General features: G+C 46.7%; 1 protein-coding gene and 5 non-coding genes across 7 annotated transcripts in view; 3 read left to right on the top strand and 3 right to left on the bottom strand.

Annotated features, from left to right (window-relative positions):
- Positions 1 to 6,901, top strand: part of DNAJC5B (DnaJ heat shock protein family (Hsp40) member C5 beta) — a 34,668-nt gene extending 27,767 nt beyond the window's left edge. For both annotated transcript variants that reach the window (XM_055801083.1, XM_055801082.1), the window contains exon 5: positions 3,575 to 6,901. In XM_055801083.1, the coding sequence (XP_055657058.1) occupies positions 3,575 to 3,669 (95 nt within the window). In that variant the 3' untranslated portion in view covers positions 3,670 to 6,901. The remainder of the gene's footprint in view (positions 1 to 3,574) is intronic.
- A 1,762-nt stretch (positions 6,902 to 8,663) lies between these two features.
- TRNAY-GUA (transfer RNA tyrosine (anticodon GUA)) lies at positions 8,664 to 8,754 on the bottom strand. Its single transcript is given in 2 exon segments — positions 8,664 to 8,699; positions 8,718 to 8,754. It is a non-coding gene; the product is annotated as a tRNA-Tyr (tRNA).
- A 335-nt stretch (positions 8,755 to 9,089) lies between these two features.
- On the top strand, positions 9,090 to 9,162 carry TRNAR-ACG (transfer RNA arginine (anticodon ACG)). Its single transcript has one exon. It is a non-coding gene; the product is annotated as a tRNA-Arg (tRNA).
- Positions 9,163 to 10,205: 1,043 nt separating this feature from the next.
- TRNAR-ACG (transfer RNA arginine (anticodon ACG)) lies at positions 10,206 to 10,278 on the bottom strand. The gene has a single exon. It is a non-coding gene; the product is annotated as a tRNA-Arg (tRNA).
- A 188-nt stretch (positions 10,279 to 10,466) lies between these two features.
- TRNAY-GUA (transfer RNA tyrosine (anticodon GUA)) lies at positions 10,467 to 10,557 on the top strand. Its single transcript is given in 2 exon segments — positions 10,467 to 10,503; positions 10,522 to 10,557. It is a non-coding gene; the product is annotated as a tRNA-Tyr (tRNA).
- Positions 10,558 to 13,843: 3,286 nt separating this feature from the next.
- TRNAR-ACG (transfer RNA arginine (anticodon ACG)) lies at positions 13,844 to 13,916 on the bottom strand. Its single transcript has one exon. It is a non-coding gene; the product is annotated as a tRNA-Arg (tRNA).
- Between the last annotated feature and the right edge of the window lie 13,611 nt (positions 13,917 to 27,527).

Below are 27,527 nucleotides of genomic sequence, written 5' to 3'. Positions count from 1 at the left end.
AGAATTCTCTGTATTTTAAAATAAGATGAAAAGAGAGCAACATATAATGAATAAAAGGAAAAACTTCATGACGGAGGACAATGTGAGCTTCTTTCCTCCACCTGAAAAGAAAATAGACACTGTATTTAGAAAAATAAGCAGTTCAAACTGCACTTACCCCCCCCTCCCACCTCCACAAATTTTAGGGATGCTGGCCAAAAAGATGCAGGTGACTTATAATGGCAAATATTGGGCTTTTCCACCAGACATTGTAAAATGTTGGGCCACAGAAGTGAATACTTGTGCCTTCCTTTATGTAAATAATAGAAATGCTCCTGTAGGTAATTCAGAAACAAACTGTAATCATCACTCCTGCAGCAGATTTCATTTTGGAAGAGGAAAACCTATTAGGATCCAAATTCTTTGCATGCCCTCTGCCCACAGACTGAGCATTCTAGCTTTAGCTGGTAATTAATTTCTTTGCTTCCTGCTGTCCCCAGTATCTATATTATTGCTAGCCAGAACTTTTTTGCTAAGGTCAAAATGTAGGTTCTTAAGCTAAGGCCATACTTAAATTTATCCAAATATTTTGTAGTTACTCCTTGCTTTTCTGAGGAGTTCAACATCAATAAAACATCACTATTCCTGATGCTAAAAAAATATGAGAGTCAGTCTCCAGCAGTTGTTGCTGCACTCAGTGGGAGCTGCCTAGAGCCAGCCATACTGCACAAAAGAGGCAATATGTGTATTGTGGGAGTCAACATTTAGACTTCAACTTTCAAATTGGCACAACAGTAATAATTTTCAGAATCCCTCACATTTCTCCTTAACAAAATTAAGGCGTTACACAATTGATTTCATTCCTCAAATTAACATACCATAAAATATAATTATTAGTGGAAAAAACCCATGTGAAGCCAAAAATTCAGTGATCCATTCCCTAAAATGTAAAAGCAAAGTGAGTTGTCACTGAAATCAACACAATCATGTCAAAGGCTTCAATTCTGTTGAAATGACATATTCCTCTAGAATAACATTTTAAACAAATACGTTTGAATAGTTCTAGTGCTCAGCTAGATGAGTATCTCCCATGAGAAATTTGTTTTACAGCATGTACTTCCATGGGTAGCATGATCATAAGAACTAAAGGAACTTAGGGGTTTGCAAGCCCTGGCCTGTACTTAGGTTCAGTGATTTCTTCTCATGACTGTTGGTTTGTACCACAAAGCACTGTGGCCTAATGTACAATGGAAGACCAAAAAACCAAAACCCAAAGAAACCACAAAAAAAAAACCCCCAACAAAAAACCCCTTTTATTTGTATTATTACATTTTAAACATAACATTTTTAGGTTTCAGATCGACATGACATCAAAAACATGTGAAGTCAGGTAATCTGTGGTGTCATGCCACGATGTTACAGGTGACGTGCAAAAATATACTGGTATAAGGAAGTATCCCTCACTCGTCTGCAGCACAGACATGTGCAACAGTTCATCACTCACACATACGGGGCAGGCTTTCAGATTTTTCTTCCATTGAAGTTGATGGCAAACTTTTTGTTGACTTTTGTGGTCCCAGAGGAGGTGCCGTTGGAGTCTGGATTGCCTTGGTATTCTAGGATGTAATGATGCACTCAAAGCAGTTTGGCAAGTTTGTTCTCCTTTCCTGGTTGGTTATCATTGTAAGAACAAAGCAAGGCATTTTTAGACCAACTTTCACTTTACAGAAAATGAAATCTGGGAGAAAAAAAGAAAAAGAAAAAAGAAACTGAATAACAAAATACTTTCCCAACTCAGAAGCAATAAGCTTTTAGCACTTCATTGTCTCCTCCACACTCCATATGATACCAATGTAGGCGAACAGCAAGCAAAAGCTATCTATAGAAAGCAGTTTAAACTGTGAATTCTGCCACACCTCCATTCTGCAGCTCTCCATTAGCAGGCTATATTTGTACAGTTTATTATACCATAGGTCCCTTTTCTGATAAAAACCATCACAAATCTTAGAAGGGTGCAGGCAGCAAAATGCCTGGTGAAGGTGTCAGCTCAGAATTGTCTGCAGATCAGATGGAAGCAATGCAACAGATTTGCAGTGGGTCCTGTTCTCTTCTTGCACATCTGGGTATCAAAGCAAAATGAACTACTAGTCTCTGCCCTCCATCAACGATCTTCCAGAAAATGAACAACTTGGAGGCAGCAGAAGGTGGGAGGGAGTGCTGCTCAGAAATCTAGAAAATACACAGCAACTTAAAAATGGGTAGGAACTGCCAAACTAATCTGAGCCCGAGCAGAGCTCGAAGCATTAATTACTCATATACTTTTAGAAGTTATGAAACGTGTCTGTCTTTGACCTTGTGTCTAAATACAGAATTGCCCATACAGAGAAGCTGTTTGGCATTTCATCATTCTTGCCTTTCACCTTGACAGAGTAAAAATTGTTCTGCCCCCACTGAGGGGAAGCCGTATGGCATGCAATTAGATTCCTGCTCTGGGTTAAGTTACTCCTGTACGTTACATCTTTTGCCCATGATTCATCCCATCAACTGTCATGTAAACAGGAGGAAATGTCAGATGAGATTTTTTTTTCTGAACATTTGGTCATTTGGCAAAAAATGCCATCATTTGTATTCAATTACTGTGAAGGCTGTGCTAGTATCAAGATATAGATAGTCCAAAATTTTTCATATGAAAACACTTCACTGATACGGCTGAACCTTTAAAAGTCAGTCTCTGAGTCTTGAGTCCCCTCCTCCCCCCACCCCCAAACGATGGGTTGGAAAGAGGCCCAAGAGAAGGGCAGCCAAACCTTTTTCATTATCAGAGGGAACACAACAGCCATCAGGGAACTCTATAAAGACTTCACTTTCCTCCACTCTAAAATCAAACACATTTTTTACAGATACATTGGGAAACCAAACACATAACTGCATGGAATAAGAAAGTACAAAGCAGTAAGGATTTATGTAGTGATAATATGAGGTTTTGGCAGTTCCAAACTCATTAAAACAGTAATTCTCAAAATCCTACTGTATATATATTACATAAGACTTCAAAATGCAATTTAACATTTTTATTTAACAAACTGCCTTTCAGGATATATGTGATTTCTTCCCTCTCAAGTATATTACTGATCACTATTTTTTTTCTTTTAACTCTATTCTTTCTATATTGTTAACTTTGCCTTCTTCAAGAGTAATTTCTGGCCCATTCTTACAAACATTGTCAAGGTTAGTGCTTGCTGACTCACAACAGCACTCATTATATTCAGACATTTATAGGAACAAGTACTTGCCATTGGGACATGAACCCTTATCCTGCAGTCTCTGCAAAGCACGAGGTACAGCTAATGTGCACTTTAATAACACCACCAATAGTCATCCAGAAATATGCCACTACACATGGACAAGGAGTAAGAGCATTTGTAGACTCGTTGTGGGCATTGCTGCTTCCTCAGTACGCAAACAGCCATCTGCAAAGCCAAGGTTAAGTTGTAGCCAGAACAGCAGATGAAATGTGGTACTAACAAGAAAACTAATTTTGGTAGCAAGTAAAGGATTCTTAAAGTATTTTTTGTCCTCCTCCTCCCCAATTTAGATGGAGAAACTCCTATCATGCTTCAGCCGACTAACGCAACTGAGAAGACACAGCTAATAGGGGACAGCCGGCGCAGCTATTGCACAGACTCCTAGAGTTGGCAAACATGACCTGTTGGTGCTTCCCACTGAGTGTCACAGTGAGAAAAAAAAATAGAAGCTCTGCACCCTGTATTTGTAGTTGTGTTTAAGCTAATCACGAGTAACCTAAGAGTAATTGCCTGTCAAGGCAGAACCTCCTCCCTCTAGGTCACTTCCAGTAGGTTGATCTCTGCACTCTGTGAGGAGATACCTATGGTCAGTACAGAACTCTACACACCAGCACACAGGTCTCTCACAGCTTCAAACTGCCAGGCTTGGCATGGTCTTTCCCTCTAATAATACTCCCTTGGGTATAGTTGCTCTCCTCCCTGCCTTCAGCCGTGGTTTTGCCTCCCAGACACAGTCTCAAGTCCTTTTCTGGACACACCGGCTCCATCTCTGCCTGCCCCAGGAACAGTCCTCACATGCAGCGTTTTGCTGGATCTGAAACGTTCCTGTGAGGGACCTCTGGAAACGCTCTTTAGCAGACCTCAGAAGGAAAGTTGGTGGCAAGATGGATGGGGCTGTCCTCCCCAGAGAGGAAACACTCTGGAAAGCAGCTAGCAGCTTGTTGGGGCCCAGCCCTGGCAATTATAAACATGAGCCAGGGCAAAGTGCTGGAGGATCATTCTGCCGGTGGTTACAATGCAGGTGACTCCAAATCCAGGAGCCTCATCCAGCACCAGAGGCACATGTAGCCTCTATGTCTTCCCCTGCACAAGTTACAAACCCAGGAGATGGTGGGCAAACACCCCACCAAGGGGGGGCTGCCCCTGGGCTGCCCCACAGCTTCTCTCCTCTCCCCATACCTTGTGATAGACCCTTGGCAAAGCTCCCCCGATGCTGCCTGGACGTGCCTGCTGCCCATGCCGGGCGGCCCCAGCTTCTCCAGCTGCAGCTGCAATGTGCTGAAAATTGGTCCCCAGCCAACAGCTTTCTGCCAGCTTCTTATTCCACCATGCCCCTGGCTGCCAGCCCCACTGCCCCGCTGGCACTGGGCTGAAAGCCATCACACCAGTGCTGGCACTGGGGCTGTGGGAGCAGCAAGGACTTGGCAAGGCAGGCAAGCAGCAGAGGAGTGACCGTCCTCACAGTCCAGCTCATTGGGTTGAGCCTAGGTCCTCACCTCTGCTACAGGCACAGGGCTTTAAGAGCACATGGTGTGATTTTAAATAAGGAGGTAGGGATGAGCTGTATGTTTAGGTGTACTGCTACACAAATCAGTGGAGACGTGTGTGTATGGCTAAAGCAAGCATGAAAAAACTAGGACCCTAATTTGTAAGAACTAAAGAAATACCTCTTAGATTTTAAACTTAGTACATCACTGGTTTGACATAGTTGTTTAAGCCTTAGACAGCTGAGTTTCTCCTTATTGATCATGTTACATCAATCACTGTAAATTCTGTGCATTTGCTATTCTTGCTTCTCTAATCACAGTGCTGTGGTCCAGAGGGGGACATAATGTTCCACTAAATTATATGGACCAGTGAACATACAGCTAGTCAAAAGTGTTATTCCCTTCCTTAAAATTGGATCTTGTGGTTGTGAAACACTATCTTCCTTCTATTCTCACCTTTCAGATCAAATGTCATTCAGTGGCGGCTAAATATATGGGAAAAGAATGCGTTTCATAGCACCAGTTATAACTCCAAAGACAAGAAATACTACTTTCAACATCACTTTAAAGTTCCCATAACACATGGACATTTTAAAAGCCATTAATTCCAGTTCATGTTATATATCTGTTCTCCAGGTGCAGGCACTGGGGCCAGCTAACGCTCCCATTGCCCTCAGAAATATCCTTATTTTTCTGCTTCAGAGAAGAGGGGAAGTCCTGGCACAGCTTGGGCTGTGCACAAGCACCCACTCCTCTCCTACCCATGGGCTTCTCTTTGTCCTCGTTTGTGCGTTGCAAATAATTTCAAAGGCTACTCATATGTACATAAATCCAGACTGCCATCCTGCCTGCCCAGAGGTGCCAGAGGGATGTGCCCATCCATCCCGGTTGTCCCAGGGGAGAGGGGTTGGTGACACCATCCTGCCACTGAGGAGATGTAACCCCAGAAGGCACATTCCCAGTTGTAGCCAAGTGCTGCACATCTCCCTGCTGGCTGGCCAGATCAGGCAGCATGCGCTTTGGGGTGCTAGTGCTGTGAGACGGGCAGAGTGCAGCCCACTCAGTATGTGCTGGGGGACACCCGCACCCACTCGCCCCAGCACACACACACACATCTTTTGGCTTTCTTCACTATTGCCCTTTGCACAGTGTTTGCTCTGGTGTAAGATGTTACCAACAAACAAAGGAGTAGGGAGAGCACATAACTCTGCAGGTGAGGTGATTTCCTAAATTTTACTGTCTGGGAGAGAAATTCACTGTGAAAGTGTGCAAATGCTATGTCGTGACTATTTCCAGCAGAGAGCTGGAAAAGGCATTGAAAGAAAAGTCTAGTGTACAGCTGCACGTTATACGTGGAACCCTTTCCCATGTGAGTCACTGAGAATTGCACCCCTGAATTCAACAACGGCCACAGAGTAGGCCTAGAGCCAGGGAGGGAAAGGTAAATCACAGATTAACAAAAGCAGTTGGGGAATTTTTTCACATACCACACCTTCGATATCCCTCAGAACCCTACTCTATGGGCCAGAGCCAACATTTACTGAAATGGAGGAAACGATCTCCATGGGCTTGAGATGTACCCAAGTCATGTGGTTCTCACTTGCTCTTTCTAAATGAGAGATTTTTCTTGAGAAAGGTTTATGACTTGATCTCACAGTGTGATGCAAAGATGGACAAGCTGCTGCGTGTTTGCAAAGCCCTTTTACAGACATAAGGATCTGTACAGAAGAGGCAAAAAATACTCAGCCAAAAACCTCAGAACAAACCAGTGACCAAGCCTCTGAGTGGTTTCTCCAGGACGTGCAGCTTAAAAATCTGGGTGTCTGAACCCATGGTCTTACTCCAAAGAGGAAATGTAGTTTTCAGAATACAGGACATTTGCCCCAATCACTGCTGTCAGGATCAGCTGTTCTGAGCTGGTGAAAGGACGAATAAGGCTTTCAGGGCTTAGCTCTTCAATGTGATTTTATTCATTTGTTTGCTTTTCAGAAAAGTTCCTAAGGTGAACATAGCTGTGTTTACATGATCTGCTTCTGTGTAAAGTTCAGTTGCACACCCATTTCTCAAAATTTTCTCAAATCCCAAAGATCCTCAAATCTTTGTTCTGTTTTGCTGCATTCATTTATACATAAAGTACTATATATTCAAACCTACCTTTGCTGTCAACCACTCTAAGTAATAAAAGTCATATGCATGATTTGTAGCACTCCCTTTACTTTTCCGCTATCAACAACTTAATTCCAGTAACAGCTAGAGAAGTGTTGAGACAGCTGTCCAAAATTATGGCTTTGCACCCGGACAAATGGCAAGTGGCAACTCGGGTTTTCGCTGAAGAGGAACTAGGTCTCCGATTGCAGCAGACGCACCAACCTATGCAAAGCAGCCAGAGCTATAGCTGCACATTGCAAATCCTTAATATAATGCAGAATGATTACCTACATAAAAAAATATCAGCAGTGTGATGAAGTGAGTGATACGACACAGTAGTTTTAATGCATCATTTCCTGTATGGAACAATTTCCCCCAGCAAAGGGCGTATGCAGAAAGTGAAACTGTGATGCTGCTGAGGGCAAAGGCAGCTGTCCTGTGAACTTCCCTGGGGCCTGCATCTCACTCGGGGGTTTTGCATCTGTCCAAGAGCCAGTGCAGAGTGTCAGATAATCTGGACCTGCTATGAGACAGGAATATTTCTCACTAGGATGGTATCCAGTCTCTGTGACCACAGAAGCACAAGCATTTGAAAAATGGACAAGGGCAGATGTATTCTCAAAGAGCTGTCCTTTTGCGCATTTATATATTAACTCATACCCAGATTCATTCAAAATACCAAATGGAAGAGGCATCGTAGAAGATTTAGGTCTACCATCAACATAACCAGTTATTTAGCTAGTTTGTGCACTTTCCTCCCCACAACAAGTTTGTGGGATAAACCACTCTGTTTAATCCAGAAAACATTAAACATAATTGTATGTCATTTAATTTAATTACCTAACCTTCCCTCAGAATGAATACCCAAGGTATGGGTATGATTTCAGTTGAAAAGAATTGTATTTCTACCTCTTCTTAGCATAAAATCACTAAAGAAAAATGATGAAGCATGCAAAACTGAGCACAATTAAAATTACTGATTTCTTTTTCTATGCTGTCATTGTCCATGGAGAAGGAAATGTTCATTGTGCTGTTACAAAGCAGAGAGAAAGACCACAGATGACAGTAAATCCCCTTTCTTCCCTCCATGAACTAAAGTGAGCTAAATCATCACATCCAGCATCTCCTTTCACTTTGAGAGAGATGAACAGGTATGGAGTTTCATACAAGAGGAGTCAGGGGTGGAAAAGCAGGAAGACGAGGTGGCTGCAGAGCAGCCGACACCAGCAGGAAAACAGAGAGACACTGGTGAAGACACGAGATTTCCCGCTAGCGGAGGATGTTAACATGTGCCAAGTATCACCTGGCTGGGTTTGGAAATGTGTTGCTATTGTGGCTGCATGCAGGTGTATCGATACTTCCTCATTCTGGAAAAACAGCGTCTAGACATTTGAGGGAGAGGAGGTTTGGAAAAATGACCCTCGTAATTTCGACATCCTAATTAACTGCGACGAGACACAGGGTTCTCAACAGGTATCCTCCTGCACTAACTTGTTTTGTGAGCATTTGTGCTAAGCCGGGGTAAGAACACACATCTTGTTTTCCTTTAAAAATCAAAGCACTGTTGGCAGTCACGCAGCGGCCGCCGCTCCCGCAGCAACAGCTCCTCCTGGAATTCAGCGAGTCGCAGCAGAGAGACTTGGTTTGCGATGCAGCTGGATCTCTTAGACAAAAACAACCGCATCTGCAACCAGTTAAAGACAAGCTCCTAAAAGCATTTTGGACAGAAAAAAATACATGCGTCTCCTTCGAGCCGGAATCGAACCAGCGACCTAAGGATTCCCGTGAGCCAGTGCCTCTACAGTCCTCCGCTCTACCAGCTGAGCTATCGAAGGGACTTGAGCTACAGCTCTCCGCCGGGCTACAAGAACGCAGCATAGCTCACGTAATCGCCGTGCACGAACAGGGGCGTTAGCCCTGGCTGGGGGTGGCCGCCTGGCGAAGCAGGGGCGGCCGGGAGCGCCTCTTGCCGGCGTGCCGTGCCGTGCCGTGCCGTGCCATGCCGTGCCGTGCCGGCCCTGCAGCGGTGCGGAAGGGGGCGGGGCGGGGCTAGGCCTGGCGCGCCGGGGCGGGGCGGGGGAGCGGCCGGCGAGGCGGGGCGAGGTGCGGCGTGGCGCGGCGATCGGGTGCTGAGGTAGACAGCAGAGCGAGAGAAATACGCCCTGTAGTGGGGCCAGTGGCGCAATGGATAACGCGTCTGACTACGGATCAGAAGATTGTAGGTTCGACTCCTGCCTGGCTCGTATGTGTTTTTCGTTCCGTGCCTGTGACACACAGGGAGGGGATTGTTTTTCATCTGAGCTCATCATCATTTTAGTGTTACAGCCGCACAGTATTGGATTTATTGCGTCTTCCAAACCAAAACACCATTATAGGCTTAAACTTTCAAGTGCATTAGCTGTGCCAGCAAATTAACCCCATTAATGCGCCAATAAACTGTGTGGGGAAAAATCCTTTAGGCGCTGAGAGAGGAGCAGCATGCTCATCGTTGCCCTGACAGAGTACGGTTAGTCTTACAAATGACATCACAGTAAAATACCGTGAGGTCGTTGAAGGCAGCAAGCAACACTGCTGTAAGGAAGACTATTATTTTCACAGTGATTATCCATTAATCTGGAGAAGCACGAGAGCATCCTTGTGCAGTTGAGTGAAAAACGTGTGATTTTGCAAAACCCCATTTTCAACATAAGTAGCGGCTACGCCACATGTAAAGAACAGCTTGCAACTAGGCGAGGCAAGGAAGGCATCCCCGGTCATCAGATCTCAGAATACTCCACAGCTTCAGGGTAGCCACAGTCTGTGGATTCAGCGCAAGTTTACTATAAAAAGTGGTTCATGTCATTATGAATAAATAACCGAGGTAGCTTGTTAGTGCTGCCAACATGTGAAATTGCCATCCTTTATTTGCCCTGTCTGCGAGCGGCTCTGGTGGCGGTCACGGTGTGAGGGTGAGTGGAGAGGTGGCACAAGGAAAGGGCGTGCACTGTCCTTGACAGTGCTGTTTTTTCTGCTTGTTGCGCACAGTCGTGTAAGTCAGTGGGAGTCACACCTGGAATGCTTTCTGGAGCGCACACAACTTGGGAGATGTCTATTTAAAAGGAAGAAAGGGGCGTGCCCATGCTACCGCACTGTGCTCTGCAAGTTTTTGTGTGTGATGGGGCTTGGCCCCCCGCCCCAGGATGTCTTCCGGGGAGTGAGGGAGGCCATGCCAGGCCCGTTTATTTTTTCCCTCAGCAGGCCACAGAAAACACCGTGTGGCGAGGCAAACCACGGGCCAAAAGCTACGCGAGCCAGGCAGGAGTCGAACCTACAATCTTCTGATCCGTAGTCAGACGCGTTATCCATTGCGCCACTGGCCCCACACGCGACGCACGATGCGGCCGCCGCCCACTCAGCGAGGCTCACACCCGCGGCAGGCCCGCTGCGCGCATGCGCTGCGCAGCCCCCGACCGCTGCCCTCGCAAGGCGCACGCTCAGGACGCCGCGTTTGGCGGCGCGACACCTTGGGCGCCACCTTGGGTGGCTGCTGGGCGGCGGTTGCCGGCTCCCTTCGATAGCTCAGCTGGTAGAGCGGAGGACTGTAGAGGCGCTAACCTGCGGGAATCCTTAGGTCGCTGGTTCGATTCCGGCTCGAAGGAGCAGCTCTGTGTTTTCTTTCCCTCTTGGGTTAACGTGACTTTTACGCTCCTCGGTGATGGACGAGGGCGTGGCGGCCGCGCCGCCCAGGCGGAGGCTCCTAAAGCATTTTCAAACACTTGCACTATAGAAACAAACGTGGAGGAAGAAAAATAAAGCCGAAATACTGAAAAGAGGTGGCAGCCCTACAGCAGACATTGAAATCCATGTTGCAGTGATGCTTTTGGAAGTTTTTAATTGTTTTCTGTAATAATAATAATTATTATTATATTTAATATCACTATAATTGATCTTTGTCATTAATATGATGTTAATAATATGTTATTAATAATGTGTTACACTAATAATATATATGTGGCATTCTCCTATATGAAGCCAAAAAATTAGGTGTTCCTAAGCTCAGTCTTGGCTAGTTTTATTAGGTCTTCTTTTCCACTGCGATCCATAGGGTGCTAGTTCAGCTCCTCATTTTGCACATTTCTTTGCGTGGTGCCAAATAATCCTTATTGATTTTGCTTTAAATTATACCAGACAATCCTTATGAATGAGAGCTTCAAGCATCCTGGCTGATGGGATGGGAGCTGATAAAGGTGCTCCACAATCTCTTGACTTGAGGTGACGGAACTTGATGTTTGGTCTTGGCCTTTGGCTGTGCCATAAACAGGTACGTCTAGGATGTGCATCTGGGATGATCTAGGAGCAGTGGGAGAGGGCGTAGAGGTCCTTTGTACAGAAGGGGTTTAACACAGATGGACATAGGCTTGCTTGGGATGTACTAAATAACAGGGCCAGCACTCAGACTCTTGCCCCGCCCCCCCCCCCCCCCCCCCCCATTTTCTCTTCTGCTGTATTGCCATCCTCTCTCCTTTATCCTTCAAGTTTTCTTTTCCATTACTGGTGCTATGTGGTACGCAGGAAAACATGCTTGGCAATGACTCCTGGCTTGGAGAGAGCAAACATGTCTGAAGGTGGCCAAGTCTGTCCTCATAGAAAGGAAAGAATGGAAGTTTTCTCCTTCAAAAGAACCCAGAATGACTGTTCTCTGTGTGAGAGAGTGTTTCTCTGGGGTACATTTCAGATATAAGAGCAAGGAAGACCCACTATCTGTGGGAATATAGTACAAGCAAGATTATCAGCAGGGAAACAGATTTGTGAAGCTCAGCAGGAGTCAGGCATGCAAGCTTCTGCTCTGTAGTTAGATGCTTTATGCATTACGTTCCTGGGCCCAGCTACTTCTCTATTAATTAGTAAGCTCTTGTGTCCATACACACACCACCAACTTTTTATCCTTTCTCTTCCAGTGTGGTGCGGTGCATCCATCTCAGGTACTGTCTCAGGAGAAATCCAAATGTGAAAAGCCTGCCCAGCAGGGAACGGAGGCACCCCATTAAGCAGAAACTGAGGAAGACATCCATTTCCTTAGATGTCTGTTATCCATACATGTTTGCACTCACTAGCAGTCAAATCTGAATCCATAGGCCAAAAGTACATCCCTGTGCAGCTGCCCAGTGTGGGACAGAGCACAGACTCCATCCTGGGCCACAAGATTAATTTTTTTTTCTTGGTTAAGTTTCACCCCTTCCTATGTAAATGGTTCTGCTTCTGCTTTTGTAGAAGTTCAGGCAGACTCCTTCACTCCTGTTCACTCATTCAGCGACGCCCCTTTTTCCTTTTCCTAAAGGACAGCTCGCAAAACAAAAGCACACCCAGAGCTTTTTCTGCAGAAGGGACCACCTCCTTTTCCCCTCCATCTTCATCTCAGAGGCATTTTTTTTCTCTCCCACCCACCCAGAAAGTATTGACATGCATGCGTGTCTGTGTAGCTGTATTACCCATAAGGGAAAAGGAAGGCAGAGAAAAAGAGGATAAAAATACAACAGAATGAAAGCCAGGAAAGAAAAAAAAAAAAAAACCAACCACCAGGACTTATTATATGCTAAGCAACTATCCTGCCTCTTGACCTATGGCCCTGTTACATTAATGTAACTGCTCTGCTCAGCTTCCCGCTCTTCCAGGACATGCTTGTGCATCTAAAAGTACTAAATGCTTTTTACTACAGTAGCAGCCTATTCAGTGCTTGGATGATAGTGTAGCTTGCTAAATGCTTCATTTAGGAGCAAACTATTAGTGACTGGTTACCTGCAAGTGTTTAATTACTTCTGTATCTGGTCTCCAGCAAGGGCCAGTAACAAGCGATGTGCACGTATCCTATTCAACCATTTGTATCACTTAATAACAAAAGATGCCAGAGGCTATAAAAGCCCCATTTATAAGGCAATTTACTCTGATACGCTGGGTCACCCGCGTGAGGCGAGCAGGCAAACAGATGGATCAGGTGTTGTTAAATAGCCTGACAGGTACAAGGGGGACACCTGCTCCAACAAAAAGAAATTTTCAGCTCCCGTGTTGTAAGAAAAGGTTTGCATTTCAAGCAAAAGCTATTTCTTCTTCTGGAAAAGGGGGAAATAGAATAAATCCCAGGGGAGTTAAGAGTATGAGGATTAAAATTTTCAGACTGCTTGGAGGATTTCAAAGGAGAAATAGTGAAAATGTTCCCACATAATGAGGTGCTGGCAGTTTGAGATATGTGGCATATGCACAGACAAGATGTTTAACTGATCACATAGGTGTGAAACCACTGGAAGTGAAAGAGCATCTTTCCTGATTTTGTTAATATCTGAAACTTTATTGTTTCTCGACTTAGGTACTCCTCTTACTGTATCTATTTTGAATATTGTAAACACATGCTTCTGTTTGTACCTACTTTTCACATGGCTTGAGTTAAGTGGGATTTCAGGGTCACCAGATCTATCTAATTATCACTCAGCTAACAACAGCTCTCTCAGCTGACACCGTGGGCACTTAGCCATCATTTTTAGCTCCCCAGGATGTTCCCCAGGGCAGCCAAACCTGCCCTCTTTCTCCTTTAGGGTCAGCCGAGTCAGAGTGTGACAGTAGAAAACTGGAAGATGCTGGGAATAGACTTGGGTGCTGGAGGTTCCCAGTGGGCTTGGGAAAGATCCATGTAAGATTTTGTAAAAATAAATATCTTTGGGGATAGGCTTGACCCAGCTGAAAACTCCCAAGGATGCTGAGCAGGATATGTGGGTACCAACTTAACTAAACGAAACCCATAGTGAGGAAGCTTGTGTCTTCAGCTTTTCGACCGCTTGGGATTTTTTTTCTTCAAGCTTCCCAATTTTCCCTCTATCCGTGCATGGTTGGGTGGGAACCTCAAGTGAAACGCGGGAGAGGAAGAGTAAAGGCGATGTAAAAAAACAGTAAGAGCGAGCCAGGCAGGAGTCGAACCTACAATCTTCTGATCCGTAGTCAGACGCGTTATCCATTGCGCCACTGGCCCCTAGCTGCAGCGAGTGGCAGCGCGGGTGGTTGTGAGCTGGAGCAAAGCCCTGCACACACCGGCCCCGGGCGCTGGGCCCCCGATGCTGCTGCCATCCCTAACCTTGGCTGCGCTGTTGCTCTCGGCAGCGAGGCGGGGGGGGGGAACCAGAATTCCCTAGCAGCGGGTGGAGGTTGTGCAGTGGAAATCACGTTGTCCCACCAGCGTCCGGGTCCCAGCTGTATACCTGATGTTGCTTCACCGCAAGGAAGAGCTTTGCAACTACAAGCTGGGAACAAGTCACATCGTGTCACCTGCTGCAATACATGTGCTGAAAGGCGAAAAGAAAGATATCATAATATCCTCCAGTTCCCAAATGCTGGGAATTGTGTCATGCCCTTTTGCTCATAAACTCTGTTCCTCGGGCCCCCAGCCACCACCGGGGCCAGCAGAGCCTGCCTGCTCCAGTGGTGTCTGGAGGAGGAATCCCAGCCGCTAGGAGGAGGTGGGATCTGCCTCTGCTTCCCCGATGCTGTAGCAGAAGAGCCTTGTAGCCTTCAGCCCATGCTTGGTCCTGCCTCCACAGAAGGACCCCAGAGCAGACAGACAGGGCCTGCAGGGCTGGGGCAGGCTGCCTGACATGGCGCAGAGCTGATCTGTCCAGAGGGATAAGGGCAGCTCTGAAGGCAGCAAGACAGCATCAGCACCTTCTCTTCCAGTTGACCCCCACTCCACTGTCACACTGATACCTCTCCTTTTATGATGGGCCTGACTCACATCTGCACGTTGGTTCCTGCCCCAACCTCTGAGTTACTTCTGGTCTGTGCCCCGTGGTTTCTCCCTGCAGCTCAGCTGTCAGAGACAGCGTTCTTTGACTATCAAGATGGGCTTTGCTTTTGTATCCATACAAAGCACCACGCTGGTGCTTCAGGAAGGAGACCAGCATCCTGGTAACTGTGGTCTTGGTCATTTGGTATGCTGTGTAAAGGCCACAGCATCCCAGAACCGGTTTTCCAGTTTTTCCTTGTCAGTCAGATGCAAAGTAAGTTTTGCTTTTCCAGGAAGAGCCACGGAACACCTCACAGATTTGTAACATTTTGAATTCAGTCTCAGGATTTCTTGCTGCCTGAGCTTTTCTGACCTTACAGCAGCCAATCTTGTTGGCCCAACACTGATAATAACCTGAATGTCAGCGAGCTGCTGGGTTCTTTCCAGTGCTGCCCTTCAAGTGCTGTTGGATTTCTGGCCTGACATTTGTCTGTTCAGGCTTTCACAAACAGGTCTGTACCAGAGGGAGCCCTCCTACTGAAAACAAACTCTGCATGTTTAGCCCTAGCTTCATTAGGAAAGAAAACAAAACAAAACAAAAACCAGTTAACCAAGCTGGACATTAGGGAGCATGAAAAAACATGAATAGCTCTTTTTTTCCATTCCTTAGGAGTAGGATGGGATTCATGTAACCTGCTGCCAGGGAAAATGCTGGGAGCTGTTGGAGACAGACAATAACCCTATCTGAACATGCATTGCTGCTGTAGCTCCCTCAGCAGCAGTGATTTTGCCAGACTGCTGTGATAAGTGATGACTTTTGGCTTGACTTGCTTGTGAGCACTCCTTCAAGTCATGGACCATCTTATGGGGTACTGAATGTACTATGAATGAACAAGGATGTTGAGGGTGAAGTCTAAAAGGAGGATGAGACAATTTAGCAGCTCCTTGCTCCAGAGTAGAGAGGTCCTTCTCCACTGCACTTAGCTACACAACCTGCCTTGTCTGGTGTTCTGTGGTCATTCCAGGCAGGTGAGTCAACTTGATAATCCAACAAAGAAATGAGTAATTTTCTAGAGGTCAGGGAGGTGAATCAGCTCAGCTGGTGCAAACAAGGGGACCAGACCCTGCAGCCAGGGCCAGCACAAGGAAGGCGAGAGGCACAGGTTGCCCAGTCCCACTGGCCAGAGCAGCTCAGCCACCTGCAGCTGCTTGTCAAACTGCAGTCTGAAGGAGGAGTGTTGTACTGAAACAACAAAGCAGAAGACATGGAGTGGAAACAAGGTGTGAGAAGTATAGAAGGTATCCAGTAGGTGAGAGGTAGTGCTGCTGTCTGGCTCCACAGACACCTCACTTTTGATCAGTTATTTCCATCCTCTCTTCACTTTCTTTCTTTCTTGCTGTCTTTATTTTCCACAGGTGCTGGTAAGGTGGGCGGTGAAGATGAGGCCAAATTCCTCCTGGTTGCCTCAGGCCAGTGCAGTGGGGTAAGCACTGAGGGGAGTGGCTCCTTCATAAGCAGGGACTTGCAAATAGCTCCTCGTTTGCGAATGGGTTTTGGTTTTCTTCCCCTGAATTAATCATGAAAAACCACAAAGTGAATGAAAGAGGGTGAGCATGTCCAAATGGCTGGTGGGCATATAACAACAGGAAGAATGTAATTGCAAAGAGGAGTTTGCAGGGGTGGAGGTAGCGCCTTTTTCTGGTTGGGCAGCTTAGACTTGCACCTATTCCTCTAGTTGGCAGCCAGAGAGATGATCCACCACATGCCCGGGCCAGGCTGGGTAGAGGGCTCCCATGTATTTGCTCAGAGATCCCAGGGATGTTACCCCTGATGCCATGACAGGATGAAGGATGATGTTAGAAAAGGGTAGTTTCTCAGAGTTCCGTGCACTTCTAACAGAATTGCTCTGAGCAAACAAGGCCACTCAGTTTTGCCTAACAGAGCACATACTGCAGGCAGGAACAGCTGTGTTGTGGTGCCCTGTGATTCGGGAAGCAGGTTCCAGTGAGATGGACTCTGCTTGAAACCAGGAGAGGGCTGCAGGAAAGAGTAATGATTTGACGGGAAACCTTGGTCAAGCAGGGAGCCATCCTCATGCCTGGAGGAGGCTGGACCCAGAGCAGGGAAATCAGGCTAGCGGCCTGGGAAGGGAGTGAATACAGGTAAAAGCTGGAAATGAGAAGGGGTGGTACATCTCTAGAAGACACTTCCCCCCTCCTGGCTATTGCCTGTCCAGGGCAGGCCTGCAGGTGAAGGGAGGCACGTTCAGTAATACTTTGGAAATTATGGAGAACAAGCTGGCAACCCAGAGTGCTTGTAAGCTGCCCAAGCTCTGCATGGAGATTTACCACATCCTTTGGCAAGGAACGAGTCATTAGTATCCAATTACACTGAAATCATGCTTAATTCAAGACAGGTTAAGACAAAAAGCAAATAAAAACATTTACTTACAGCTGCCAAGATAGATAAACTTATAAAAGGGGTAGGTGGAAAAATGAGAGAAAACCAGGCTCCAGTTACTGGCTTTGAAGATTAAATCAGCAGAGCCATTCCCTCATATCCAGGCATTTTGCCTCAGGCTCTCCTGCCACAGTGAAGAGCAGGGAGCCTATCTTCCTCCACACCTTACATCTTAGGCTGTGTTGACCAAGAAGTAGTTCCTCTTGGGGGAACAAAGCAATTCTCATGTCTAATTTCCTCCTAAAAACCCAAATTCTTCCCTTCCAGGGAGGTCCACCACTTTAGTGTGGAGCTCCTCCTATTTCTTCTCTATCCAGGAGACACACTGGCCTTTCCTCTTGGCAAAAATGAGAATTATTTCATTCCTTTGGCATTACCTGGCCAGCTAACAATACCTTAGCTCAAGTGCTAAGCCAGAGTGCCATCATGGGAAAGGCACTGGCTCAATGCTTGAATGCCACCATTTATTTCTTCACTTTTTTTCTCTCTTTATTTTTTTTTTTCTGTAATAAGGTGAACACCTTCTTTGCCCTGTCTGATATCATTATTCTGGTGTGCATACGGCCAAGTGTGTGCACCTAGTCAGCCTTTGTTTGGAGGAGATATCTTGCTTCAAGCTGGTGCTGGGAGCAGGGGCAAGGGGAGCGGTTTCTGTCTGCTCAAGCGGAGGCTGCTCTTTGGTTGACAAGACTTGTCTTTTCAGTGAGAGGATGAGACAGTCCACTCCCTTCATGCAAGAGGAAAAAAGGAGCTGAAGGTTGATGCCAGAAGGAAAAGCAGGTTGCTGTCATGCTGCAAAGTAGAAGAGGAGGTGAGGGAGTTGCACTGGGCTTGAGGAATCACTTCAAAGGGCTTGTTCAATGCAGAAGACATCCTGGGACTTACTGCTATGCATGCACACATGGTCTCCTTTCTTATCCCGTTGTTGTGTCTTTTTCCCTTCCTTTGCCTTTGCAAACTGTCTCCTTCCAGTTTTATGAAGTGGCCTCGCACAGGGACCACACGGAGATGCCCATTAGCCAGCTGGCAGCACAGTTTCCTCCCAAGACTGGAAGGATATGTCCCAGCACCCTTCTGCCATCCTGCATGGCTCCTACAGCACATGGGGCCAAGGGAGGAGTGGGGACAATACCAGCCCAGGGCCAGAGAGCAGAGGCACTGATCCTGCTGCCTCCCACATGTTGGATGGGCACACTTCCCTCAGAAATGCTCCCTGACTATAGAGTGAGGGAAAGGATGAAAAAGAGATCACCAAGATGGAAAAAGGTGGACCTTCCTGCTTGACATGTTTGTCCCTTCAGGTGCTTTATTTCTCAATTGTCAGCTTGGTGCAACCTGTGAGGGTCCGGTGTAAAGAGCATTTCATGTGGGAACACATTAAGAAGTCACCAGAGAAAGGATGGGAGAGTTGCCAACTTCTTCATGCCTGACTGGGTGACACCTGGCTTGATAAAGAGGCATACTCCCCTGGAGGTGAATGATGGCTGACTTCAGTTACTGGGAATGAGTAGCCAGTCTGGACACATTTCAGATTAAAGTCTGCCAGAGGCCCAAGGAATTGACTATGAGACCTGATATATCAGGAGCATCCTAATGAATGCAACCTGAGCCATGACACACAGAGGAAGCTTTTAAGGAAGCACTGTACCTTCCTGGGGCAATCACCTGCACACCAGCCAGTGATGGGTGAGAGGTCTTGCTGATTTAGATGAGCAAGGGTATGAGTCTGTTTTGCTTTTTTAAGTATTCCGTAAATACTATGTATTTTGTATGGATATTAATGGATTTTTCATGGCTAATGATTTTATTTGCATTTTTGCTTCATCTCTTCTGGATTAAGTGGGATTTCAGAGTTACTGGTTGCCCACTGGCATTGCTTGCTGCAGGTTATGGTGAACTGTTACTCTGTGGCCACCTAACTCATGTCAGGCTCCTTGGCATGTTCTCCAGAGCACTAGACAGTGGTAGCCATGCCTGCCCCATTTTGGCTGCAGGAATGCAGAGGCAGAGGTAACTGGGGACACTGGTGTGGAATGAGAGACCGGCCCCAGGCTCAGCTCCTGAGGTTCATCAAGGTGTCTGTCAGGAGTCCAATAAGAAGCCCAGTGATGAACAGGAACCTTCCTCCCCACCCCAAAACCCTCTCCCTTTTGAGTTGGAATTGGAACCAGTGACTAAGAATTGCTCTGAAAGCACCCTCCACTCTGGGAGCTGAACTTCCAAAGGATGAGAGATGTGGTCCTGAGAGGGACTCCCATCAGGACCCTGCAGCAGCCCCAGGCCTGGCAGCATGATGGCAAGTGGCAGATGCATCACTCTGGGATATGGGGAACCAAGGCCTAAAAGGCACCTTGAACACAAATTTCTGTGCAAAGTGATGCTCTGCAAAGTTGTCACCTCACTGTGAAGTGCTTCGTAGCAATGATGAGGGATGGAAATAGCAGCAAGGCCATACTGCATGGGTAACTGGAACAGATGTGATTTGTAGTCTACTCATACATAAATCTATTATCACTCCTCTCATGTTTGCATTACAGTCTTCGGGATTATCAGAAGCAGCAGAAACATGCTGTATACTGCTCCAGCTTGTCACCTCCCAAAGTTTCGCTGAAGTAAGAATCCTTGCACACCTGCAATGGGATAGAGATGAGGGAGATCCAGCCTCATGGCATTAGAAAAACAGCAACACAAGTGACAAGAGGAGGAAAAACCTGCAATAAGCGAACCCATCAGAGGACTGACTTTGCACCACCTCTTCTTTTTTGTAGACTGCATGCAGTTGGCCATGTGCTTCACTAACAGCTCAACTGTAAATGCTGTGATAATGGAAATGCACAGCAGCTCTGGCACCAAGCCTGTGCTCTACTTTGCCACCACATCCAGGCCCTCTCTGCACCCCGTGTATGCCTGTCCTCTCCCCCCGCTGCCTTCTCCTGATCCAAAGGGTGGCTGTGGCATGGGATATGGGGTCAGCGGTGCCCTGTTCTCCCAGCTTTCCAACCACAGTGGTAGTACAAGGGAGGTCAGGCATGTTCAGCTCACGGCAGCACGCCCTCCCTTGCACACCATGCCGGAGCAGTCTCCCTCACTGCTGGTGGCTGGGGTCACTGGGAGTCACCCTCCAGGATGAGGAAAATCTGTGCTTGGCTGGGTGAGGTGCAGGCAGGGAGACAATTTAGGGTGGGGAAGAAGAAGTCACCAAACTCTTTGTCTTCTCCCCAGATTGTGGTATCAGATCACTATGATGCGGTTTACTGCCATGAACTGTTCTTTCATATTGCCCAACCCTGTCTGCAGAGGGGTAGGACTTCATGGTGAGTTATGTGCATCCTCAGGCAGCCCAGGCCAAACACAAATTTTACTGCAAAGCTGCTCCTTCCATGGGAAGGTCAAAGCCTTTGAAGAGGTGTCCAAAATCTGGTTTGTTTTGTGACTAAAGGACTTGCTGTCTGCCCTTTCTTTCCTTGCATTCCCTAAACTCAGCCAGAATCAGAAAGGCTGACTTGTGGGAAACAGCCTGATGGGAGAGGGGGACGCAACACCACGCATGTGGACATGGGCCAGTGTGCTTGAGATGCTTGCTGAAGTGGTAATTCAAAAGGACGTTAATCTAATAGGCTGCTGCTTGCTACAATGAACACAATGTCACAGTGGAAGACATCCCAGATCATAGCTTGAAGTGCATTCATTCAACTCCTGCCTGGCTTGAAGGTGTTTCAAGCTGTTGACCTTGCAAACACCTGCATCTCTGTCTCATGCATTATGCTCCCCTACACTCATGTGAATCTCATGTCAGGGAGCAGAAGAAAACTTGGCTGGAAAATGGCCAAAAGACAAACTTGCTGCTCTGATCTGGCCTTCAAAAGAAAAAAGGTATTTGGATTCAGAAATGGATAGTCATGCTGGTTTTGCTATATGCCTAAAGAGCATTTGTAGGGCAAAGGAACACGTGAAAGGAAAACAGGAGTTGTTTGCAAAAAAGAGGTACCACCTCTGTCCCCAGTCACGTGCTAAGTAGGTGCTTGACCGGTTCAGGTAATGTCCTGCTGTGTGAAAACCTTCCTGTCCCCCCACACAGTATTTTTATTTAGCTGTAATACCATAAGGTTTGATCCTTTATCTTCCAGCAGTGAATATCTATTCTGTCCTGGAAGAATGACCCTCAAGATGGGCATGGATTAAAACATAACCTAGATCAGCCTAGGGAGCTCAGCAGGTCTCTGACGTGGTGTACAGACATGTGCTGAGTACATCCTTAAAAACAGTCTCTCCTTTGAACTACAGACCTCAGCATTGTACTGGAGAAAAAAAATATCCCCACTCCTCTGCTCTGCCAGCTGAGCTATGGAGGGGACATACTGAAATAGCATCAAGAGTGGCTTCTGTTGAGCAGACCAAAGCTGGGGAGAAACCTGACACTGGGACAGAGCTGTATCTCTGTGAAGCGATGAGCTGATGCCAGCTGGGAAGCCTGAGCTGGATCTGTGCAGTGAAAGGCAAGTCGCTTCTCTATTGAACATCACTGTCCTTTCCTAATGACAGAGCTGGGGTTGTGGCAGTGGGGTTTAAAGGGAAGTGCTAAGGCCTGTTAAGGCCAGAGCAGAAATCAAATCTGTCCTCGAGTCAAAATTCCTACTGCTAAAGCTCTTCAGTTGCCTTTTCATTAAATTCTGATATGCTCGGGAGGCCACCTAGCCCTACCCCAGCTGTGCCACCTGTGTCCAGGCCTGCTGCCAAAGGACCGACTCCTCGGCTGCTAACCCAGCAAACACCTGTCCTATTCCATAAAATGCAGGAACTCGGGAGGAGCATTCGTTCCTTCCTCCCTGCTAGCAGGGTAGCGATGATCTACAAACAGGGTCCCGTGGGACACTGTGGTAGCAAAGTAAAGTGGAAAGGGTTGGGGCTGCATGTAAAAAGTGGGGGGCTGTGTTAAAACAGTGAAGCACGTGGTCGCTTACTCTCCAATAGGAAGAAGGATTCTCCTACTTTTCTAACTGGTGTGTTCTCCCATTTTTCTAACTGATTTTGTTTTATTTATATCCTTTCTTCCTTCACGTCTCATTATCACTGCAGGGCATATTTGGGGATGTGGAAAAGCAACCCTGTGCCTGTTATCTGTGAAACTTGTCCCGAGCCCTGGAGAGGACCTATTTTTAGGTAGGCAGGAGTGTGGTGCTGTTTCTTCCCCACATGCAGTACTTCCTCCATGCAGTGCTTTGGACATACTTTTATGCCTTGCCTGTGAAATGTGCATCTCTTTCTAGCAGTAATGTGTTGAGACAATGAGGGTTTGGGAACCTCTGGGCTTGTTAAGTTCAGTATGGCTCAGGGAGATGCTGGACCACAAATCTCATGTTTGTTATTCCACAGCACCAGCAGCCTGTCTGTTCAGGCTCACTGATTTTGAGACAGATAATTGTAGGGAAAATGATAAACACCTCATCTTAATCACTGTTCAGGGTCACCCTGCCTCCCTGAAGAGTAATGCCCCACCACCATTTCTCATCCTGATCTTGAGCACTGTGAGGAAACCATGGCTTTCTGTTGGGAGGGCTTTCTCTTTCCCTGTGGCCCCTAAAGCTTGGTGGCATTCAGGTCCATGCTGGCCTGCTGGCATTGCTGGAGGGCAGCAGGAAGCCACAGGACCCTCCTTCTCCCAGGCAGGCAGAAGGGAGCAGCAACCCCATGGCTTGGTGTCCTACCAGAGGCAGAGATGGTGCATGGGAGTGACTCCCTAAGTTCATCCACAGACTCTCCCTGTTTAAGGGTCTTTTAATCCAAACCTCTGAGGTTTGTCTGCTATAATTTATGTTCGTACTGCTGATGAATCTGGAAGAGAAGTTATAATCTAGGTCATCTGCACTTTTATCCCATGTTTCTGTCTTTGCTGCAAACCATAGAAGATCCTTGAGTATGGATAAGCCCAGAGAATGCTGCTTTCCAGCATGATTTAGCTCAGGTCAGTGTCTATCCCCTATTTGAAAGAAAAGGGCAGGCATCATCCCTCTGACTGGTCTTTGTAGCTTGTCCCTGAAATCCTGTGCTCCTGCACGTTTGATGTGCTCCCAGTGACTCACCCTTAGAAATACTTTGAGCTTGCCCCTGCTGCTGTGATTTTGTATGTGCAAAATGAAATTTTAAAAGATATAATTTTCTTCTGCACTGGTCCTTGGTGGGTTTTTTTGGTTGGTTTTTTTTTTCCTGGAGATCTGAAACTGTTTCTCAGGTTGTTTTTAGAAGGTCTCCAAATACTGACTGCATATGGTCTACCATCATGTATGAGGTACACAAAGACAAATATATATGTCTTGAGTTGAAAAATGTCAGTCTCAAAAGGCAACTGTTTTGGAAAGCACTTGCCTCTGTTGCAAAGGCTCTCTTTGGCTGCATAAATTGAGTCATGTACAAGGGTAGTTTTGGTATTTATCGTAGGACGTTTAGTGATCACAATAAAATCATGAAAGGCAAGATACCGTTTGCAGTTTGTACTTGTATAGGTAGGAGGACTTCATCTTATAGCTGGCTCATCAGCTTAGTAAGTTGTAGCAAATGTAGGTGAAATCCGCATTTCTGCAACATGCTGGCTGTAGGTGGGAATGCCGGTGCTCACCATCCACTGATGAGTGACTGCTCACTACAGGGTAAATGGGCACAGACAAAAGGTGAGATGGATGGAAAGCCTCCCCTTTACAAATATTTTTGGTCAAAACAACAAGCAGAGTTTGCAGGATGGGGAGAGGGGAAGCCTGCATTGTCATTTTACTCCGAGTCCCACATTTGGGTGGGCAGAAATGCAGGCAGCAGCCTCATTTTTTTTAGAATGTGTTGCTCGGGCAGCCAGAACTTCTCGCCAGAGCTGAGCAAGGCAGGGCAAAGCTGGATGGGAGACAGGCGGTGTGGCTGGGGGTCCCCCCACACAACAGTGGTGGTTGCTCCCCTCTCTTGCCCCACAAGGGCACCCACCAGCCCAGTCCTCTTCCAGCAGCTGAGCTGTTGTGCAAAGCCCTCAAGTGAGCCCTGCCGACCCCAGGAGTGCAGCAAGCTGCTGGAGGCAGCCAGGTGCGGGCAGGTGTTGATCATTTCCCAGGGGATAATAGGCAGCTGCCCACCTGCTTCAGGCAGCTGCCAGTGGAGGGGTTTGCCTGCCTCTGGGCTGGGTGGCAGGGGTGCCAGGGTGCTTTCTCAACCCCGAGAGCAGGCTGGATGTGTGGGGGGGGCAGGCCAGGGGTCACCGTCACCCCATGGACTGGGATGCTCTATGCCACCCACCATGTCCGGGTGAGGATGCCTGGGCAAGGAGCCTGGTGCTTGCAGAGTAGGCTTTGTCTCTGATGGGCTGTGGGGAGATAAGTCACATGCGGGTTCTCCTCTGGCAAGAATACGCTTTTTCTCTTTGTTTTCCAGTCATGCAAGAGAACCACAGGGCAGATTTTCTGTGACTGACACACAAGAGCTTCACAGCACTAGTACAAGATAAGAGGTTGCAGAGGGGAATTCTGTGAATGCAGAACCCAGGGATGTCATTATGGCATTGAAACCTGAACCTGAACGTCGCTCAACCTCTCCTTCCTTCTCCAAATCCCTCTCCTAAACCCACTGCTTTGCAGCCAGCCTTCCAGGCTCTTCTGGCTGTCAGTTCACAGCCCACAAGCCATTACTTGCCTGCAAAAATAGAGGAGTTAAAGGCAAGTATATCTCTAGTAATTAGTGTTCTGGTTATGTTGTCAAAGCCAGGTAACATTCCCAGGCAAGCAATACCGAAAAACATTTTCATTAAGAAATGGTATTCTTCTTGGTAATGTCTGGCATATATCCAGACTTTCTGTCCAGGAGTGGGGTTAAGGCAGGTCCTCTCGCCCTTTGTTAGTCCCTTGAGAGATGGCTTGGTGACTCTTTGGAGGTGGACAGCTGTGTGTGCTGGTGGTCTTCCCTTGTGGGTGTGGAAGGGGAGGAAAAGGACGGTGATGGGGCTGCCAGGGAGAGACAGGAGGGTGCCGGGCTCTTTCTCAGTGCAAGTTCTTTGAAATCCAGCCTAAGCAATCCCTGCTGAAGATTACCTGCGGGACCATCCCATGGCTCCACAGCCTCTTGGGCTTTGCTCTTCCCTCCTTGCCACAGTGAGGTCATAAAATGCACGGCTTTCCAGGCACTTCTCATTGAGCCTTCACGAGCACAGCTGAACCTCTGTGTTTCTTTACCTAGTAATCACTGCTGTGGTTCCTAATACTTTGACAGAAAAACCTGTACTAATTCTTCATGTGTCTGAACTACATATTCCTGCCAGAAAAATATTTCAGCTTAGGCCTGGCTGCAGAAGGTGGTTTTATTTTTGTTTTGTCAGCTCCTTTTTGTGGCTGTGCTGTTTATTATCTGTTCCATGTTAGCGTGCTTCAGCACACAGAAAGGAGAAAACCAGCAGTAGGCTGTCCCTCACGTTGTTGCTATCAGATGTCCTCTGCAGATGCATCAGGTGTCACGCTCAGCCTGTTAACAGAAGCCTTCAGTGGGCTACCACAGGTAAGTTAAATTCACCACCTTTACACCCCAGTGGCACATTACACCCTGAGAGGTGTCTCAGTTCATTGTCCAAAGGTCAGCATGACCCCGAAGCTTTTTTCCATGCAGTGAACAACGCCTTCCATACATCACAGTATGCAGGTGTTTCTGTGCGCTGACTTTTCTAACCTTCAGCTTTTTCTCCCAGAATTTCTCTGTTTCTGTCTGTGAAGGGAGGCAGAAGTGCATTCCTCTTTCCCATGGGGATGGCTTTCCTCATCTAATTCGGAGCCCCTTATTAAAGGTTTTGATGCGCAAGGGCCAGCTGACTCAGAGCTAGGAGGGTAGGAATGAGGCATTGAAATTCCTCCAGATGCGAAAGTCACCTCTGACCCAGCCACGAGGGGAGGGGAAGAAGAGAAATATCTTCTGGCTGCTGCCAGGAAAGGCTCCCTGCTGGCCCTGCCAAAGCCCCAGCTGTCTCTGGCTCAGCTGCTGAAGCAGCTTCTCCAGCTCGGCTCCAGGCTGTGGTCTGCACCAGGCAGTTGAAGCAAAGGTGTGATTTCAAACGGATTTAACTAAGCTGTCACAAATTTGCCTTGAATGCAAACGTTCAGAAAAATGTATTTCTTTCTATGTGAGTGCTGGCAAATGTGTATGTTTACACAGGGGAAATTCCAGCTCGGCATGCTGCAAATGGGTGAGCATTTCACCCAAGCAACTAAAAAGCAAGCAAGGCATTGAAAATAAAGTAGCCAATAATACATTTAATTTAATGTGATTCGTTGCTGTTGCATGGAGAGAACAGTATTCATTTTCATGTGGAAATCAATGAAAACCTTCAGTTTTGTGTTTTCCTGAAGTACACTGTTTCCAGACTGGTGCTGCATGCAGATAAAGGGCCCTGCACTGGAGGTGGGGTCTCCCCCAGGATGTGTAGGGGACTCACTCAGCCACTCTCCAGCATATTTCAGATGTAAGCCTATACAGTCATGAGGTAGAATAAACATGAAAGCTTTCTCCAAGACACTTAACAGAGAAAGTATTATATTTATTGATAGAAAGAGAAGACAATATTCTGATTACATGTACGGTACAGTAGCAAAGTGATTTTGTACAGTACAGTAGCGAAGTGATTTTATACAGTACATGCAGGGACTTTGGCTTAAATTTGAGGATGAGATATTTATTGCTTGTACAGTTGTGTGATAAATTATTGGCAAGTAGAAGCACAGATGGCTTTCCCTTAAGATCAGGCATCGCATGCCACAAATTATCTGGGAAATTGTAATTTTAAAAATAACTCTGGAACAAGTGCCAAGCTGAGAGGGATATCAGTGTCTAATAAACAGATATAAACACAGCAGTGCCCAAAACTGAAATATATTTGAATTAAACTATGCGGAGAGAGAGCATGTACAATTAGCACCTATTCTTTAGCAGTACAAATGAAAGCTTTTCATACTGTATTTCTTCTGTTGCTCTCTCATCAGGAAATTCAAATGAAGTTTTTCATGCATATTTAAGTTGCTGTGGAGTTAATAACGAGTATTTGTGTTAGATTCTTATGTTACAACTCCTAAAAAAAAAAAAAAATCACACCAAAAGAAACTTACGCACAGTAATAGGCAGGCAATTTTTTTTAACTGTTTTTCAGGGTGGTGATGTGTTTACACCCTGAAGTGTCTGAGCTCCCCTGCAGCCATCACTCCTATTGTCTTCTCCAGCAACCACGTGTACTTCCCACCTTGGAAAGGCAAGATCCTGGAGCCTGCTGAAGCACATGGGCCAAATTGTGCCCTGCACCTCACCAGCATGGCTGCTTGCAAAAGAGGGCACTTGTCAGCTGCAGCGTGTGGCTGGGCAGAGCGGGGCAGCCCTGTGCTCTCTGCCACCATGCAGAG

Source organism: Falco peregrinus, chromosome 3 (assembly GCF_023634155.1).
Source record: "Falco peregrinus isolate bFalPer1 chromosome 3, bFalPer1.pri, whole genome shotgun sequence".
Lineage (NCBI taxonomy): Eukaryota > Metazoa > Chordata > Aves > Falconiformes > Falconidae > Falco > Falco peregrinus.
This window is presented reverse-complemented; position numbering and strand designations above follow the sequence as displayed.